At 45.8% G+C, this 19,936-nt stretch overlaps 1 protein-coding gene across 5 annotated transcripts in view; it reads left to right on the plus strand.

Annotated features, from left to right (window-relative positions):
• Positions 1-19,936, plus strand: part of PLA2G6 (phospholipase A2 group VI) — a 58,018-nt gene that overhangs the window by 14,359 nt on the left and 23,723 nt on the right. For all 5 annotated transcript variants that reach the window (XM_066258349.1, XM_066258358.1, XM_066258369.1 and 2 more), the window contains 3 exons: positions 14,490-14,705; positions 15,732-15,915; positions 17,844-18,031. In XM_066258349.1, coding sequence (XP_066114446.1) covers positions 14,490-14,705; positions 15,732-15,915; positions 17,844-18,031 — 588 coding nt within the window. The remainder of the gene's footprint in view (positions 1-14,489; positions 14,706-15,731; positions 15,916-17,843; positions 18,032-19,936) is intronic.

Consider the following 19,936-nt stretch of genomic DNA (forward strand, 5'->3'; position numbering starts at 1 on the left):
GATCTTCGTTTCTCTAAAGGGGGCTGACTTTTGAGGCCCTCTGTACATCTGCACTGGGACTTTGCTGTGAAACTGCTTGTCAGGATTCCTCAGACCAGCGAGTGGCCCATGTCTGGGCCATATTCCCTGTGATTTGCTCGCTCACCCATTTATCCAGCCCATGGCCTGTCATCACCAAGCAGAGTGAAATAGGGCAGGGCTCTGCCTTCCAGAGATCAGGCAGTAGCCAGTAAAGGTGATTGTATACCTGGCATTCAGTAGGATAAATGTTCTAATGGGCTCATGTAAAACTGATGCTCCTGAATAGAGCTCACCCCTTGACATTTCTTTCTTTGCCATTGCTTTTCCATCCACTAAGAATGCTCTTCCTCCACTCCTTTGCCTGACTCATAATGGCTCCTGCTCTGTGAGCCTGTCCTTACCCCTCTGTTCTCCCTCAGCACTGTTTCTACTTTAAGCAGCCCCTCTTGCCTTGGATCAGCACATGTCTGTGTGTGCACCTGTCTTTCTCACTAGACTGCGGGGCTCCTAAGACATGGGGTCTGAGTCATTTCTCCTAATGCCCAGTATAGTGCCTGTAGGTTCACGGTAAATACTTGTTAACTGGATACATGCAATCACGACCACTGAAGGTAAAAGTGGGCTTGACGGGGGGCATAGGGAAAGGCCTATCTGGGGTAGTTGGGTGAGAGATGGACCTTAAAGGGTGAGGGATATTTCACCAGGAGAAGGTGTACAGGGCAGGACGTGGCAGGACCAAAGCAGGGAGGGAGGCACGGAGAAGTGCTTGGAGAACCTTGTGCTCGGCTTTGAAACTGGAGAGTTAGAAACCCCTCTAGCCTTATGCTTCTTGGCCATTTTTTGTTCCAGGACCTTATCTTCTCTCAAATGCACGTTCACACATTGCATGCAATTTCACGAAGTTCACGGACCCCTTGTGGCTTATCCACAGCTGCTTCCACCACTGAAGAGGCTTCCCAGAACTGGTGCCAGGGAGCTTTAGCCTGGGGGCTCAGTTTGGGAAGACAGGAGGAAGACCCAACCCCATGAGCCCTCTAGATCTTTCATCTTTTCTCCAAATCTCCCTTTTGCCTCCTCACTCTGACCCAAACCTGGCCCTCCCCAAGGATACTGGTTCCCAGCAGGCCACCTGAGTTTTTTCTCCTAGTCTTTCTTACACTGAGCCTGCAGTGGGACAGATTCTTCTTCTCCTCTCAGACTTACTTGAATCTCATGTCATCCTCTGGAACCACCTACTCTCTCCCTTGATGGCCTGGCTCTCTCTGCCTCAGGGAATTACCACAAGCTCCCTGCACCCTGTCCACCCAACCTGCACCCATGCGCTGGGCCTTCCCTGTCTGTCCCTAGAGATGCACCATCCATGGGTCTCACTGAAGCCTTTCCCCCGTCACAGTCACCATCCCCTCTCATCCAGTTCAGGATATCATTTCAACAATTCTGTCCTCTCTCTCCTTCATAACTCCCCTTCTTTACTGGATATTTCCCGTTGCTATACAAACATGCTTAAAAAAATCTTTTTACTTTCAATTGACTTTATTGGGGTGATGCTGGTTAACATAATTATACAGGTTTCAGGTGCCCAATTCTAAAGAACGGAAAAAATCTTTCTTAATTCCATGGTCCTGTGCACAATCAGGTGTCTTCAATTCCTCTCCTGGTCTTTCTCTTTCAGCGTTTCAGAAATAGTGAAAGAGGACACGCATACGGAAAAGTACATACCGCTCAACGATGTATCACAAATAACTCTAACCACCACCCATGTCAGGAAGTTGAAAGCTGTAGCACCCTGGAAGCCCCCCTTTGTCCTCCTTTCCCCCAAAGGAAATGAACCATTAACCTGACTTCTATGGTAATTGCTTTGTGTCTGGCTTCTTTGCTCAGCTTCTAGGAGAGTGATATGTTTTTGCTTGTAGCTGAATCAGTCATTTTCAGTGCAGAAGTTCATTGTGTGATATATCTCAATTTGACTTTTCATTCTAGTGTTGATGGGAATTTGGGTTGTTTCTAGGTGTCTTGGTACATGTCGTGTATTTGTTAGGAGTGGAATTGCTGGGTCGAGGCTGTTCTCAGCTTTAGTGGATAATTCCATCAGTGAATGAGATTTCTTGTTACTTCACATCCTCTGATATTTCGTGTTGCTGGTTTAAAACAACTTGGTCATTCTCTTGGATGTGTAGTAGTATGTCATGAAGGTTTTACTTTGCATTTGCCTGATTCTGTGTGAAGTTGAGCACCTTTTGATAAGTTGGGTAACTTGTTGGCAATCCTCTTCAGTGAGGTAGGTACCCGCTCATTTCTCTTGAACATTTAAAAAATAAAGGTTTTTTGTTTTTGTATAGGGTTTTAGCAGGGTTGCTTTGTGCATCTGTACTCCACTTACACATCTCTTCTTGGTCTTCTGTGTTGCAGTCACTCACTTGGTAGTTTCCTGTGCTTTCTCTTTTTAAGTGAGAGAGAGAAGGACAGACAAGAATAGACAGACAGGAAGGGAGAGAGATGAGAAGCATCAACCCATAGTTGCAGCACCTTAGTTGTTCACTGATTGCTTCCTCATATGTGCCTTGACCGAGGGGTTCCAGCCGAGCCAGTGGCCCCTTGCTCAAACCAGCTGTCTTTGGGCTCAAGCTAGAGACCAAGGGGTCATGCCTGTGATCCCATGCTCAAGCCGACAACCTCACATGCAAGTCGCAGCCTCAGGGTTTCAAACCTGGGTCCTCAACATCCCAGGCCAATGCTCTATCTACTGCGCCACCACCTAGTCAGGCTTTTTTGTGCTTTCTTATTGGTATCTATTGATAAACTGGGGTTTTTTTGTCTTAAGGAAGTTAAATTTACTCATCTTATTTATGGTTTGCTTTTGTGTACTCTTTAAGAAAGTCCTTTACCATGAGGTCAAGATGATATATTTTTGGCCCTGGCCAGTGGGCTCAGCAGTGGAGTGTCAACCTGGCATGTGGATGTTCCAAGTTCGATTCCCAGTCAGCACACACAGGAAAGGCGACAGCCTCCCCACTCCACTCACCCTTTTCTCTCTCTCTCTCTTCCTTTCCTGCAGCCATGGCTCAATTGATGGGAGCATGTTGGCCCCAGATTCTGAGTATGGCTCTGTGAAGCTTCTGCCTCAGGTGCTAAAGATAGGTCAGTTGGGAGAATGGCCCAGATGGGCAGAGCATCAGCTCCAGACAGGGGTTGCCAGGTGGATTCTGGTTTGGGGCGCATGCGGGAGTCTGTTTCTCTATACCCCCTCCTCTCATTTAAAAAAAGAAGATGATATATTTTTAGATGTTATCTTCTAGAAACTTTGTTATTTTGCCTTTTATAACTAGATTGATAATCTACTTAGAATTGTTTTTTTTTTAATGTATGGTGTGAAATAGGGCTCACATTTCTTTTTCCTGTTTTTCATCTGCAGATCCCATTATCCCAGGCCCGGTAATTGCAAACTGTTCTTCTCCACTGCTCTAGAACACCAGTTTAGTCACAAATCTGGCGTCCCTGAGTGAATGGGTTCATTTCTAGACCTTGTTCTGTTTTCTTTTCTTGCCCTAGTGTTATGTTGTCTTAAGTAGTGTAACTTCATAATAAACCTTGATATCTGGTAGAAAAGCTCTAATTTCTTCTTCAGGATTATTTTGGCTAGGCTTAGCTCTTTGCATTTTTTTTTTTTTTGTATTTTTCTGAAGTTGGAAACAGGAAGCAGTCAGACAGACTCCCGCATGCGCCCAACCGGGATCCACTTGGCATGCTCACCAGGGGGCGATGCTCTGCCCATCTGGGGTGTTGCTCTGTTGCAACCAGAGCCATTCTAGCGCCTGAGGCAGAGGCCACAGAGCCATCCTTAGCGCCCGGGCCAACTTTTCTCCAATGGAGCCTTGGCTGCGGGAGGGGAAGAGAGAGAGAGGAAGGAGAGGGGTAGGGGTGGAGAAGCAGATGGGTGCTTCTCCTGTGTGCCCTGGCCGGGAATCGAACCCAGGACTTCTGCACGCCAGGCCAACGCTCTACCACTGAGCCAACCTGCCAGGGCCGCTCTTTGCATTTTTGTTTGTTTGTTATATATTTATTTATTTATTTATTTATTTTTTACAGAGACAGAGAGTGAGTCAGAGAGAGGAATAGACAGGAATGGAGAGAGATGAGAAGCATCAATCATTAGTTTTTCATTGTGCGTTGCAACACCTTAGTTGTTCATTGATTGCTTTCTCATATGTGCCTTGACCACGGGACTTCAGCAGACCGAGTAACCCCTTGCTGGAGCCAGCGATCTTGAGTTCAAGCTGGTGGGCTTTTTGCTCAAACCAGATGAGCCAGCGCTCAAGCTGGCGACCTCGGGGTCTCGAACCTGGGTCCTCTGTATCCCAGTCCAATGTTCTATCCACTGTGCCACCGCCTGGTCAGGCTCTTTGTATTTTTATAAGAAAAAATTCCACACAAAAAACAAACATGCAAACGAGCAAACAAAACCTTTGGTTTTGAGATTTGGATTGGGATTACACTGATTCAGTGGGTTAGTTTGGTGACAGCTGACAACTTTGTATTGTTTAACCTTCCAGTTTAGTAACATGGTACATATACACTCCCGCTTATTTAGTTTTCTTTAATTTGTCTCAGTTCTTTGTAGTTTTCCTCACAGACGTTTTAGATAGACCATATTTGGTTAGATTTATTCGTATTGTTTGAAATTTTTCAACGTTACTGTAAGTGATATTTATTAAAATTTAACTTTCTGTATATAACCATGCAATTGATTTTTGTATATTCATCTTGTGTTTAGCAACCTTGCTGAACTGATTTATTAGTTCCAATAATTTATCCGGATTTTCTGGATTTTCTAAGAACACAAGTATATCACCTATGAATAATGCCGGTTTTGTTTCTTCCTTCCCAATCTTATATATTTTTAATTTATCTTTCTTGGCCACACCGCACCGGTCAGAATGGCCAGTGACACAGGAAAGGAAGCAAGCACCCTTATCTTATTCCTGATCTCAATGGGGAATGATTCAACGTCTTACCATTCAGTGTGGTATTTGTTCTAGGTTTCTTGTGGATCACTTCTGTTACATTAAGGAAGTTCCTTTTTATTCCCAGTTTTCTAAGAGCTTTCTTTTATGAAAATTCATGAATGGGTGTTGTATATTTTCAAGTGTTTACACTGCTGCATTGGGCTTTTCACCTATTCGCATGTTGATTTCACCTTTATTTTGTCAGTGTGGCAGATCACATGATTGATTGGTTGATTTGCAAATGTAAAAGCAGCCATATGTTCCTGGAATAAATCTCTCCTTTTTATGATATATCATCCTTTTTATATATGGCTAGATTAAATCAAATATTTGTTTAGGATTTTCAATATCTATATGTGTTTATGAAACAGATTGTCCTATAATTTTCTCTTTTTAAATATGAACTGTTGATTGTGTTGTGTGCCCATCACCCAAAGTTAAATCATTTTCAGTCACCATGCATTTGTCTCTCTTTATTGCCCTTCCCCCCTGTCCCCCCACCCCTGGTAACCACTTTACTTTTAACTATGTCCATGGGTCTCAGTTTTATGTCCTACCTTTATGTGAAATCATATAGTTCTTAGCTTTTTCTGATTTATGGTACTTATTTTACTTAGTATAATGTTCTCAAAGTCCATCTGTGTTGTAGTAAATGGCAATAAATCATTTCTCATGGCTGAGTAGTATTCCATTGTATGTATGTACCACATCTTCCTTATCCAGTCCTCTACTGAGGGACACTTTGGTTGTTTCCATGCCTTAGCCACCGTGAATAATGCTGGAGTGAACATGGGGGTGCCTTGGTTTTACTAGGGTCCTTTTACGTTGGTGAGCCTTGACCTCCAATCTCTCTTTTCCAAGTACCAAAAAAACGGACAAATTTCCTCCATGATGATGTTTCCTATTTGGTTTCATGACATCTTGCTCTGTGTAGCTTATTAGATAAAATTGCATGTGGAATTTTGGGCTCATTTCTCTGTGATTCTTTCAAGTTCTGGCCATCTTGGAAACTAAATGCCGGCCCTTCTCTACCCAGCCTTGTAAGTCTGCCATCAGCACTGAGCTGCAGTTTTATTCCTGGACTTTATATCCTGTGCCACAGACTCCAAAGTGCCCTGAGTACAAATGTGGGGCTTGCCTCTCTTTCTTCCCTTTTCTCTAAAACCTTGGCCCTGTACACTTGCCTGCCTTGGTTGTTCTCCAGTGCCTTCAAATAGTTGTTTGAATGTAATCTGCCTTTGTGTTTGTTCCCAGCTGGAAGGCTAATCTGGCATGAGCCCCTCTGTCCTAGCCAGAGTAGAGGTTCATCCCACAAGTTTGATATGTAATAGTTACATTATCATTGAGTCCAGATAGTTCCTAAATTTTGCCATGACTTCTTGTTTGAGTCATACATAGTTTATATGTATTTGCTTAATTTCAAACATACAAGAAATTTTTAATTATCTTTTTGTTATTGATTTCTTGCTTAATTGCGTTTGCATTCAACGCCTTACCATTCAGTGTGGTCTTTGTTCTAGGTTTCTTTTATTTTTTTGACAGAGACAGAGAGGGACAGATAAGGACAGACAGACAAGAAGGGAGAGAGATGAGAAACACCAGTTCTTCATTGCAGCACCTTAGTTGTTCATTGATTGCTTTCTCTTATGTGCCTTGGCTGGGGGCTACAGCAGAGCGAGTGACCCCTTGCAAGCCAGCGATCTTGAGTTTTAAACCAGTGACCTTTGGGCTTGAGCCAGCGACCATGGGGTCTGTGATCCCACACTCAAGTCAGTGACCTTGTGCTCAAGCTGGTGAGACCCTGCTCAAGCAAGTGACTTTGAGGTTTTGGACTGGGGTCCTCCACATCCCACTGCAATGCTCTATTCACTGTGCCACCGCCTGGTCAGGCTGTTCTAGGTTTTTTGTAGATACCCTCTACTACATTAAGGAAACCCCTTTTTATTCCCAGAAAATAGTCTGAATGTTTTCAGGTCTTTTAAATTTGTTTAAATTAGCTTTATGGCCCACCATAAGTTCTATATTTAGAATATTTATAATTTTTGTATGAGGGTGCTTGCAAAGAATGTATTTTCTGTACTTGGTGGGAATAGTGTGTTTTATATGTCTGTAGGTCAACCTTACTAATTGTTCTTAATCCAGTAGGGCTTTTTCTGCTTGTTGTTTAAGTAAGTAGTAGAAGATATTAAACTACCTCAGTGTAATTGTGAATTTATCTAGTTCTCTTAATTTTGTCAAGTTTAACTTTATTTTGGATTTTATTATTAGGTACATATTAATTTATAATTGTCATATTTTCCTAGTGAATTTATTTAGTTACTTATTTATTGTGTGTATGTGTAAGAGAGAGAGAGACAGACAGACAGACAGATAGACAGGAAGGGAGAGAGATGAGAAGCATCAACTCACAGTTGTGGCACCTTGTTCATTGCTTTCTCATGTGCTTTGACCTGGGGGCTCCAGCAGAGCTAGTGACCCCTTGCTCAAGCCAGTGACCTTGGGCTCAAGCCAGCGACCTTGGGCTTCAAGCCAGCAACCTTTGAGCTTAAGCCAGTGACCCAGAGAACATGTCAGTGATCTCATGCTCAAGCCGGTGACCCCGTGCTCATGCTGGTGAGCCTGTGCTCAAGCTGGTGACCTCGGGGTTTCAAACCTGGGTCAGGAAATGAATTTATTTTTTAATTGAATTTATTAGGGTGACATTGGTTAATAAAATTATATATTTTCAGGCATACAGTTCTATAATACATCATCTGTATGTTGTATTATGTGTTCACCACCCCAAGTCAAGTCTCCTTTCATCACCATTTATCCTCCTCTACCCTCTGCTACCTTCCCCCTATTTTCCTAGTGAATTTAAATCGTTATTATGGACTATCTCTCTTTGTTTCCAGTAATGCTTTTTACCTTAAATTTTAGTTTGTCTGATATTAATATAGCTTCACCAGCTTTCTGTTTGGTTGATATTTATATATTACCTTTTATTTTATTTTATTTTTTAAATTTTATTTATTTATTTATTTATTCATTTTTTAGAGAGGGGAGAGAGAGGGAGAGAGAGGAGAGAGAGACAGAGAGAGAGAAGGGGGGAGGAGCTGGAAGCATCAACTCCCATATGTGCCTTGACCAGGCAAGCCCAGGGTTTTGAACCGGCGACCTCAGCATTTCCAGGTCAACACTTTATCCACTGCGCCACCACAGGTCAGGCACCTTTTATTTTTAATGTAAAGAATATGTAGTTATCTTTTTTCTACTACCCTATCTGCTATTCCTTATACTTATTCAAAACATTTGGTCTATAGTTATACTTAATGTAATTCTGATATATTTGGGTTTAAGTTTATCATCTTACTGTTTGCTTTCTTTATTTTTGTTTCACGTATTTTATTTTCTGTATTCCTTTTTTGTCTTTTTATTTTTTGTTTCAGTTAACTTTATTGAGATGCAATTTGCAAAAAACCCCTCAAAATTTACCAATTTTAAGTGTACCATTCAATGAATTTCAGTACAGGTGCACATTCACATAACCATTGCCACAATCAAGATATAGAACATTTGCATTACCCCCAAATTTCTTTCACACTCCTTTACAGTAAATCCCCTGTACCCACCAAGTCCCTGGAAGCACCGATCTGTCCTGTCTCTATAGTTTTCCCTTTTAATCATGCAGCATGTAGTGTTAGGAATCTGACTTTTTTTTTTTCACTTACCATAATGCTTTTACAATTCATGATTGTTTTCTTATTATTCCATTTTCCCTCTTTATGAGCTTGAAAGTCATATGCCCTGTTATTATCTTTTAGTGAAAACTGGTAGGAGACAGTTCTCTATGGGTCTCTCGTGATCCTGTGCATCCTGTGGGCAGACGCTGACTGCTGTTGCTCCAGGCTATCTGTACAGGATGTTTGTATGGTGAACAGTACAGGAGGACAGAGATAGGGTCTCCCTCTAGAACGGAGGGTGGGTTTGCTTGCTCTCCTATATAATAAAGACAACATCATCCTCCAGAGCAAAGCTGAAACAGATTTGCTTATTGACAGTTATAAAGATTCAAGTTGCTTGCACTCAGGGTTTCTCTCTTCTAATGCAACATGAGCAGGTGTCACCTGACCCTCTTCATGTCACCTTGTGGGAACTGGATCCCAAGGAATTGGCACAAATGCTGATACTCTGGCTACTGCTATTGCTGTGAGTAATAAATTGCCCTTTGTCTTTGATCCAGGAATCTTGTGTCTCCTGCCAGCATCCATGAAACTGTGTCAGGCTAACTTGTTAGTTTGCAACTAGGGCAAAATCTGAAACCCTTCACAGTTCTTGATAGAACCCTAGAGATTGTCACACACATCCTTGGTCTTACTGAAGTATAATTGGTACTCTAGAATCTTCCAGAACAATAAGTGGGTCTTAGAACCCTTTAGCTACATATATCCCCTTCCAGGCTTCTATACCATGTACTATTTTTTAATTAATATTTTTACTTTAGACCCAATAAGACATTATACTGTCAGTATTCATTTAGATTTGCACACATGTTTATCATGATCACAGTGCTTCATTTTTTCCCCTGCATCTTTATCTGTGATCATCCATCTGGAATTAGGTTCCTTCTACTTGATGAAAACACTTTTATATTTCCTTTTTAGGTCTGCTAATGACAGTTTCTCTCTCTCTCTCTCTCTCTCTCTCTCACAGGTCCCCTCCTTTTCTCTATTTCTTTGAATAGTGAAGTGTTTTTCTTTCTTTTTTGTGTGTGACTGAGTCAGAGAGAGGGACAGATAGGGACAGACAGGAAGAGAGAGAGATGAGAAGCATCAATTCTTTGTTGTAGCACCTTTGTTGTGCATTGATTGCTTTCTCATATGTGCCTTGACCAGGGGACTGCAGCAGAGAGAGTGACCTCTTGCTCAAGCCAGCAATCTTGGGCTCAAGCCAGCAACCTTGGGCTTCAAGCCAGTGACCTTTGGGCTCAAGCCAGCAACCATGGGATCATGTCTATGATCCCACGCTCAAGCCAGATGAGCCCATGCTCAAGTTGGTGACCTCGGGGTTTTGAACCTGGGTCCTCTGAGTCTCAGTCTGACACTCTATCCACTGCGCCACTGTCTGGCTAGGCAGTAGTAGTAAAGTGTTTTAATTTCAACTTTATATTTGTAGGACTTTTTTTCCTTTTTTGGCTGGGTATAGAATTCTCCTTGGTATTCATTTTCTTTTAGCTCTTTAAGGATATTGTTCCATTATCTCTGGCTTCCACTGTGGAAAAGCCAACTGTCAGTCTAATGGTTGCCCTTTGAAGGTCATCTTTTTTTCTTTGCTATTTTTAATACTTTCTCTTTGCATTTTGTTTTCAGAAGTTGTAATAGGGCACACGTCTCATTTATTGCTCTTTTATAGTATGTTCACCAATATATGTCATTCTCTGCTATTGCCGTGTAACAAACTACCCCCAAACTCAGTGGTTGAAAACAATATCAATGATTTAGCTCACAGATCTGTAATTGGAGTGGGAAAGGCTCATTTCTATTCTACATGACATCAGCTGGGGTGGCTTGACCACAAGGTTCACTCTTAAAATGACCCATCACTGCCGGCACGTTGCTGCTGGCTGTTGGCTGGGAGTTAGTCCAGTACTAGAGTCCAGGGCAATGGCCATCTCTGTGGGGCTCCAGCTTCCCTATAGTGTGAATGCTGCATCCTGAGACAAAAGATGGAGAAGCTTCCAGTTCCTTAAGGCCTTGGTCCAGAAACTAGAACAGCATCACTTCTGTCATATCCTGTTGGTAAAGCAGTTACAGAGCCAGATTGAAGAGTAGAGATAAAAATTCCCTCCCATTGGGAGGGATGTCAAAGATTTTTGGTCTATGTTCTAAACCTCTACAAGGTCCTTAAGTCTGAATTTCTTTCCCTCCTTCCCCCTCTTCTTCCATCTCTTCTCTCTCTTCCTCCTCCTTCTTTTTCTTCTTTTTGGTGGTGGAGAACTCAGAAGTTATTTTAAACCATTTGTTCATCAATTTTGGAAAGTTTACAGTTTTCAACTCTTCACATATGGCTTCTGTCTAATTCCGTTTCTATTCTGTTTCTGTGGCTCTACTTATAGGTATGACAGATCTTTTCATTCTATAGTCTTTTGTCTACTTTCATGTATTTGCCCAGCTTTCTTGCCATGCTTTATCCTGTTTACTCTTTCTGACCTGTTTCCTGTTCACTAGTTTTCTCTTCAGCAGTTTCCAATTTGCTATTATACCTAGCCCTTTTCTTCATCTTGACAACTGTGTTTTTTAACCCTGTAGTTTCCACTTATTTTTTTATATACAGTTCTTTGCCAAAATTACAAATCTTCTTGAATATTGTCACAGTTATTTTAAAGTCTGTGTCAGAAAATGTTAATATTTGCCGCCCCTCCCTTATAGACCTGTTTCTGTTGGTTTTCTTTAGCCTGGGGAGTTTTGATAGTGCTTGCAGAAATAATTTGAAGCCTAGTTTGATGTTTCCTTTATGTTTGCTTCTCCCAGGCGCCTGGGAACAAGTGCACTTGGGATAACCTCAGCCCAGTTTCCGGAACTGGAATTGTTTGAGACTGACTACAGTCCTTGTGAGGGTCTGTGTGCTCGTTTCCCACCTTTATTCCTGGGTGAAGACTTTCAGGATCCCAGGCACAATAAGAGGTAGTCGTCAGGGCTCTCCCCCGGCAGACTCCTGGCCTATAGTCCCTGTCCCTTGAGGCTGTGAGGTTAATGCTACTATCTGCCCCTCCAGCCTCTTGAAAACAGCAGCCTAAATACCAGGCTCACTTCCTGGATTTCCTTAATGCCGCCCAGCCTGGCAACTCATCACTGTCTGACTAGGTACCCAGCACCTCATGCAGATGCTTTTTTTTTTGTTTCCTTACAGGGACAGAGTGAGCGTCAGAGAAAGGGATAGATAGGGACAGACAAGACAGGAACAGAGAGAGATGAGAAGCATCAATCATCAGTTTTTCGTTGTGACACCTTAGTTGTTCATTGATTGCTTTCTCATATGTGCCTTGACCGCGGGCCTTCAGCAGACCGAGTAACCCCTTGCTTGAGCCAGCGACCTTGGGTCTAAGCTGGTGAGCATTTTTTATTTTGCTCAAGCCAGATGAGCCCGCGCTCAAGCTGGCGACCTCAGGGTCTCGAACCTGAGTCCTCGGCATCCCAGTCCAACGCTCTATCCACTGCGCCACTGCCTGGTCAGGCTGCTTTTTATATTTTGTCCAGTATTTCTGGTTGTCCCCAGCTGGTGATCTGGTTCACATGACCTAGTCTGCCATTAACAGAAGTATAAGTCCTCAGGGAGACCCCATTTTGTTTTGGGTCATTCCCATCAGCATTCAAAAGCTGGATTACTCTCCATCAGCTGCCTTTATTTGCCTGTATCCAATTCTTACATCCCGTTCTTCCTTAAACCCATGCTGATCAGACTGTGGTTCCCATATGCCACCAAAATACTCTTTTTTTTTGCTAAAAGTACTCTTTTTTTTTTGTATCTTTCCGAAGCTGGAAATGGGGAGAGAGTCAGACAGACTCCCGCATGCGCCTGATGACTGGGATCCACCCGACAGGCCCACCGGGGGCGACGCCCTGCCCACCAGGGGGCGACGCTCTGCCCCTCAGGGGCATCACCCTGCCAAGACCAGAGCCACTCTAGCGCCTGGGGCAGAGGCCAAGGAGCTATCCCCAGCACCTGGGCTATCCTTGCTCCAATGGAGCCTTGGCTGCAGGAGGGGAAGAGAGAGACAGAGAGGAAGGAGGGGAGGGGGGTGGAGAAGCAAATGGGCGCCTCTCCTATGTGCCCTGGCTGGGAATCGAACCCGGGTCCCCCCGCACGCCAGGCCGACGCTCTACCGCTGAGCCAACCAGCCAGGTCTGCTAAAAGTACTCTTGTCAAGGTCACTCATGCTGCAGTGATGCCAAATCCAGTGACACATCCCAGCTGTCATTATATCTGACACCCCAGCAACATTTGCAGTAGAGCACTGCAACGGTGAGAGGATGGTGAGAGGAAACACACCAGCCAGGCAGAGTGGGGAGTGGCACTGCCCTATCCCCGTTCCTGCTTTGTTTCTCTATAGCGCTCTTTATGAGGAAGTCTATTTCACGTACTCCCTTAGTTTGATTTGTTGTTGATCTCCCCACGAGAACCTGGGCTCCGGGAGGGCAGGGAATGTTGTCTGTTTTGTTCATTCATTTACCCCTGCATTTAGGAGAGTGTCAGGCACAGTTCAGGCTCTCGGGAGCTATTTGCTAAGCCTCTGCTCTCTCTGGGGAAGAGCAGTCCCTGCTGTCTGGCTGTGGGGCTTGTGCAGGTGTGTGCGGAAAACCTGGTGTTGCTGAAAGCTCTAGTCAGAACTTCGGGTAACCATCATCGAAGTGGGATTGTTTCAGTTTTTAAAGCGCTTTTACTGTTCTGTCTTTTCTGATCCTCACAGCACCTCTGTGGTTAGTGGGTCAGATGCAGTTAGTCTCATGTTTCAAAGAGGACTCAGAGAGGAAAGGGGTTCTTCCAAGATCACACAGCAGCTTTAATAGCAGACCTTGGACTCAGACTCTACTCTTTAAAAATAAATAAAATTTCTTTTTTGATTATATAATTAAAAGTAATATGAACTCATTGTAGAAAATGTAGAAACTACAGAAATGGATAAAGAAGAACATTTAAATTATGATGCTACTATGCATATTTTGACATATTTCTTGTGAGTCTTTTTTTTAATGTTTATTTTTGTTATTGATTTGAGAGAGAGAGGAAGGGAGAGAGAGAGAGAGAAAAAAAAAGACACAGTAACAGCGATCTCTTCCTATATGTACCCTGACAAGGGATCAAACAGGCAACCTCTGCACTTCAGGACAAGGCTCTGAGCAACTGAGCTATCCAGATAGTCTTTTTATTTTTTAATACCATTTACATCACTTATCATACAAAATTTGTATCCTGCTTTTAAATTTAACTTTACAAAATAACTTTTATCTGTTCTTTCAATATCTCACTTTCATGGCTGCATAATATTGCACCACATAGACGCACCACAATTCATATAATATTCTATAGCTGGACATTTAGGTTAAGCAACACGTTTTCTTCCCACTATGTGTGAGAGACTGGGAACTTGAAGCTGAGGCTCTCAGAAGTGACAGTCAAATTAGAAAGAAGATATGACAAGGCTTGGATAAAATAAAATCTAAAAGTACCACATGATGATATAAAAAAAGAGAGAAGGAAATCTTTAAAAAAAAAAAAAAAAAAAGGAAGTCCTAAAAAAAAAAGCAAGTCCTGATTCCATTGTAGGGGGAGGCGCATCCGGCTGGAGCAGGGGGTGCACAGCCAGAGTCAGGCAGTATATACTGTTGGCGAGGACCTTCCGGTTCCAGCGGAGATACGGGCCTAGGATACCGCCCCCACCCCCACCCCCGCTCATTTCTGTCTCCCTTCTCCGTCCTGGCCCCGTAGACTCTTCCAGCTGGACACGGAGCCCGACGCCCTGGCGACCTTCCAGCAGTATTCCTCCCAGTTGCTGCCCTTCTATGAGAGCTCCGACCACATTCTGCAAGTTGAGGTCCTGCAACAGCTGACTGACCTCATCCGCAACCACCCCAGCTGGTCGGTGGCCCACTTGGCGGTGGAGCTGGGCATCCGAGAGTGCTTCCACCACAGCCGTGTCATCAGGTGGCCGGGGATCTTGCGAGTGGGGTGGGAGGACCAGACCCCTGGAACGGTGTGTGTGGCTGGGTGGGGCCTTAGGGAATCTCTCCGTCCTGCCTGAGTTCCCCTCTGCAAACTCAAAGGTAGTCCAGAACCTTTGATTCAAAAAGGGTCAGCATGGCCTTTGGGTTAGAGCACAGGGATGCTGACTGAAGTCAGAAGGAGGAACGTAACATTTCTGGAGTGCCTACTAGGGGCCGGGCCCACAGTAGCTGTTTTATACCCACCTTGAAAATGAATCCTTCCAACACCCCTGTGAAGTATTGTTATCCCAGTGAGAGGTTGTGTGACCCACGCAAGGTCACTCAGCTGGAGGAGGCTGAAGAGGCTTCAGATCTTTGGTATCTTCTTCCAAAGGTCTGGCTGCCCCTCTGGGAGCTGTAACCCTTACTCTCAGACGTCCATTTAGGCAGCATGTGGGTCAGTGGGTGCACCTGGTGAAGGGACCATGCTGGTCACAGTCCTGTCCTGAGGTGGCCACCCTCCTTTAGTCCTCTTCCCAGGTGGCTCTGTTCAGCTCCCAGGCCCAAAGCTCAAAACTCCTGGCTGCCCTTTATAGTTGTCAAGCCTGTTCTTGGACATCGTGGTATTTAATCCCACCACAGCCTGTCTGTTTCTTAGGACAGGTGCAGCTGCAGTTGTTTTTATATTTTTTGTAGATAAAGATAATGAAGCCCGAAGAGGTAAAGTGAATTGCCCAAGGTTAGTGAGGTTTCTGTCTCCTGGGACACTTTCTTTGCCAACCCACTGCCCACTTCAGGCTGGTGTGCCCTGGGGCACATCTCCCATACAGATGTGCCACCGGAACTAAAAACGATACAAATCACAAGATACAAATAAATTGTGACCCAGCCCTAAGTTTTAATCTGCCAGCTGGAGCATGGCATGAGTGCTCTTGAGCTCCTAGCCCACTGCCCTCTTCTGTACTTGGCTTTCCCAGTACCCTTCCCACCTTGTGCCATATCCACTCATCTACCCCACTGCCTACAGCTGTGCCAACAGCACGGAGAGGGAGGAGGGCTGCACGCCCCTGCACCTGGCCTGCCGCAAGGGAGATGGGGAGATCCTGCTGGAGCTGGTGCAGTACTGCCATACCCAGATGGACGTCACTGACAACAATGGAGAAACTGCCTTCCATTACGCTGTCCAGGGTGACAATTCCCAGGTGCTGCAGGTAAGCAGGGGTGGGGGCAGGGTGGCCAGGACCAGGAGCACCTTGCTGTGCCCACAAGTTGTCTTTGGGTATTTGGGCTCAGATGTCACTCTGGGCCTCCTCATTGGTCCTTAAGGCCTGAGCTCCTTTGTGAGGGGTGCACCCCCTCTCTGCTCTTCCCTCCCACACTTGTCCAGGAGACACATCCTTGTCCACTTCGCCCTGGCAACCCTGGGAAAGTCCTCCAGCCCAGCAGACAAGCTCAAGGCCCCATCCAGCCAGTGAGTTTAGTTCAGCTTTTCCTGCGCACCTCCTGAGTCGGACCCCTGAGGGGAGGCATTCGTGGTCCTCTGGTACCTAAGCCTAACTTTTTACAGGAACTCACAAAAATAAAATGAAATTCCCTCTGTACCAGAGGCACTCCTGTTAAAATTTTGATTGGCTAGATAGAAAAATTAAAAAAATTTTGAGTGAGTAGATCCAGTGATGTTATTAAAGGGCTACTTTAATTATTACATAGAAAAGACAGAATACTGGACAATATTTTATTGCCAAGAATTAGAAGATTCTTCTAAAGGTTATCTCCTTGTCTCTGCTTTGGCATCAGAATGGAACTACATTGTTCCAGAAAATATGGGTTCACATGTAATGATGAGTGCTGGTGGGGGAGGGATTGCATACCCACTGTTGACCCATCCTTAGGAGAATCACCAAATGCCCAGCCCAGGGCCGCACTCGTCCTGCCCCAGGGCCGCACTCGTCCTGCCCCAGGGCACAGGGCATGCACTCTCCTGTCAGTGGTCACGTACAACAGTACCTGACCTTTCTCACGTGCTTGTCACCTGCCTGACCCTGTACTGAATGTTGTGTGTGTTCTAGTTAATTCTCAGAATACCCTTGGTGGGTGGGGGTCATCCTCCTCCTCTTCTTGCTAAAGAAACAGGTTCAGTGACGTTAAGAAGTTTGCCTAGGGAGGGCCACCGAGCTGTGAGTGGTGGGGCTGGCCCTTGAGTTGGGCCACCCTGCTGTGCCCTAGGCTACTGACGTGCTCAGCTGGTCATACGGGTACGGGTACGTAGGGATCATAGCCTCAGGGAGACAGCATTCAGCCACAAGTGAGGACATAAAAGCCTCTTGATTTGCTTTTTAATACTAGTATTTTTTTTTTTTTTTTTTTTCTGAAGCTGGAAACAGGGAGAGACAGTCAGACAGACTCCCGCATGCGCCCGACCGGGATCCACCCGGCACGCCCACCAGGGGCGGTGCTCTGCCCCCCAGGGGGCGATGCTCTGCCCATCCTGGGCGTCGCCATATTGCGACCAGAGCCACTCTAGCGCCTGAGGCAGAGGCCACAGAGCCATGCCCAGCGCCCGGGCCATCTCTGCTCCAATGGAGCCTTGGCTGCGGGAGGGGAAGAGAGAGACAGAGAGGAAAGCGCGGCGGAGGGGTGGAGAAGCAAATGGGCGCTTCTCCTGTGTGCCCTGGCCGGGAATCGAACCCGGGTCCTCCGCACGCTAGGCCGACGCTCTACCGCTGAGCCAACCGGCCAGGGCAATACTAGTATTTTTTTAAACTGAAAACATAATATCTGCACATAGCAAAAAATTAATTAATTAATTAATTTCAAGCAGGACAGAAAGATATACAGGATACACTACCCCCTCCTGCTCAGACCCTCAGTGCCCATGCCTAGATACAACCAAAGTTTTCTTTATTCAGAAATTTTCACACTTGCTGCAGTCATGCCAGACCCATCGATCGGCACTGACTCAGTCGGCTCCCTGTCTTCTTCCAAGGCCTCTCCTTCCCTGTTGCTTCTCTTGAAGTATTCATGGAGTCCAGCTTCCTAGTCCCCAGAGAGACCTGTCTCTGCTGTGGAGGATGCTGGGGCGGGATGTGCAGGGGCTACTCTGTGCCGGCTCCAGCCCACACTGCTCTCGTGCTGGCAGCTCCTGGGGAGGAACGCGTCTGCTGGCCTGAACCAGGTGAATAACCAAGGGCAGACCCCGCTGCACCTGGCCTGCCAGTTGGGGAAGCAAGAGATGGTCCACGTACTGCTACTGTGCAATGCTCGCTGTAACATCATGGGGCCTGGTGGCTACCCCATCCACACGGCCATGAAGTTCTCCCAGAAGGGGTAAGCCCTCACTCTCCCCACCTCCACCAGCCCCCACCCCATCCATGGCTTACTGGACCTCAGCTCCCCCCTGCTCCCCATGCCTGTCCTGAGCAGTGACCTCCACAGGCCCATTAGGTGGGCATCAGAGTCTGGTGCCAAGGGCTGCCCTGGCACAGATAAATGTATAGGGGTGTGACTCTCAGTTCACAGACTCCACTGTACAAAGAATAAAACAAAATTTCTCTATAATGCACCTTAATTTCTGACCATGAACCTCCCTCTACCAAACTGGAGAAAGACAATCTTAATCTTCCCCAGGGCCCCTCCTTTCCAACTCCCCAGGTGATGGATGGTCCAGGGGTAGAGTCTCATGCAACCTCAAGCCTCAAGAGGGGTCACCGACCTGGGTCCTCTTCCTCCCCAAGCCCACCAGCCTGATCTGAATCCTGTCATGCTGCAGAGCTCACGGCTTCTGTGGCCAACGCAAAACCCAGAAATGGCAATCAGGGTGGCCCAGGGCTCCACCTGCCTATGTGCATTCGTCCTTCCTGGTTGGTGGCACTGTGGGGACATAGGTCCCAGGCTCATGCCTTAGGGAGCCCTAGAGCACTGTCTCATTTTTTCCTTTCTCCCAGATCTGGAAAACGTTGGTCTGGAAAATTCTTCATGTAGTGTGTGTGTGTGTGTGTGTGTGTGTGTGTGTGTGTGTGTGTGATAGTGTACGTGTGCCTGTGTGTGTGGGGGGTATGTGGGGAGAGTGGATAAAAGAGATGACTATCTCAAAACATTACCTAGCAAGTACAGTATCTAGAATGAATGGATGGATGGATGGATGAATGAGTCAGTCCCTCCATTCCAGGTGCTGTGCTAAGTGCTGGCCTCACAGAGATGGGTGACAGGACAGTTCCGGAATGGGAGACACAGAAGTCACACAGGGCCCTCCAGTGTTGAGTTCTTGGCCAAAAGGGAGAATAGAGCACAGGAGGGGCCACACTTGGGTGGGGGGCAGGCACTCCCGCCCTTCCTCAGAGTTTTCCTTCCTCTGGGGGCTTGGCTGGCCTCCCAGGGCATTGCTATCCCCTCGAAGGTCTAGTCCCATCTTGGACAAAGACAAACCCTCCTTTCCTTTATTCTCCCTAGCACAGCCAAGATGGGCTAGAATTTTAAGACTTTACTAAGAGGTTAGAGACAGTACAACACCCTCGCCCCCAATAATCAGGTTCTCTAGTTGCAGGTTGCGACCCAAATGGACACAGTGATGGTCATGCTTTCCTATACCTGAAGGCTGGCATGGTGGCCCTGCTCCTACTTGGCTTCAACCGCCAGATCCAGTCACCTGCTAGGTCCATGTTACTTCCCGAACCCTGGTATTGTCCTGGTTGCTGCCTCCTGAGATACCCTCGGCCACATTCGCTCTCTGCCTTGCCCAGGTTTCCTTGCGGGACTAGCTCAGATCAAGGAGGGTTATTTCCTGCATGATGACACAAGTCGTCTCATACCTTGAGTGTGCCCTGCTGCTGCACATAGCCAGGTTCCTTGGGATCCCAGCAGGGACACCCTCTGCCACTGCGTGGGAGCCAGCATAGTTGTACTCTGAGAATTGCTGGTGTTAGCGTTACTGAAGGTGGTTCCGTCCCAGTTCTGATATGGGAGCCCCTCTGCTGTTTGCTGATCTTCCAGGGACTCTAGTTTCCCTTAGCGTAGTGTCTTCAAAGCACACTAGTATTGTAGCATGGGTCAGAATTTCCTTCCTTTTTAAGGCAGAATAATACTTCATTGGATGTACCACATTTTGCTTTTCCATTCATCTATTGGTGGGCACTTTGGTTGCCTCCACCTTTTGGCTATTGTGAATAGTGCCGCGGTAACAGTGGCTTACTGTTTAAGCCCCTGCTACCAGTACTTTGGTGATATACCTAGGGG

Source organism: Saccopteryx bilineata, chromosome 1 (genome assembly GCF_036850765.1).
Source record: "Saccopteryx bilineata isolate mSacBil1 chromosome 1, mSacBil1_pri_phased_curated, whole genome shotgun sequence".
Classification (NCBI taxonomy): domain Eukaryota; kingdom Metazoa; phylum Chordata; class Mammalia; order Chiroptera; family Emballonuridae; genus Saccopteryx; species Saccopteryx bilineata.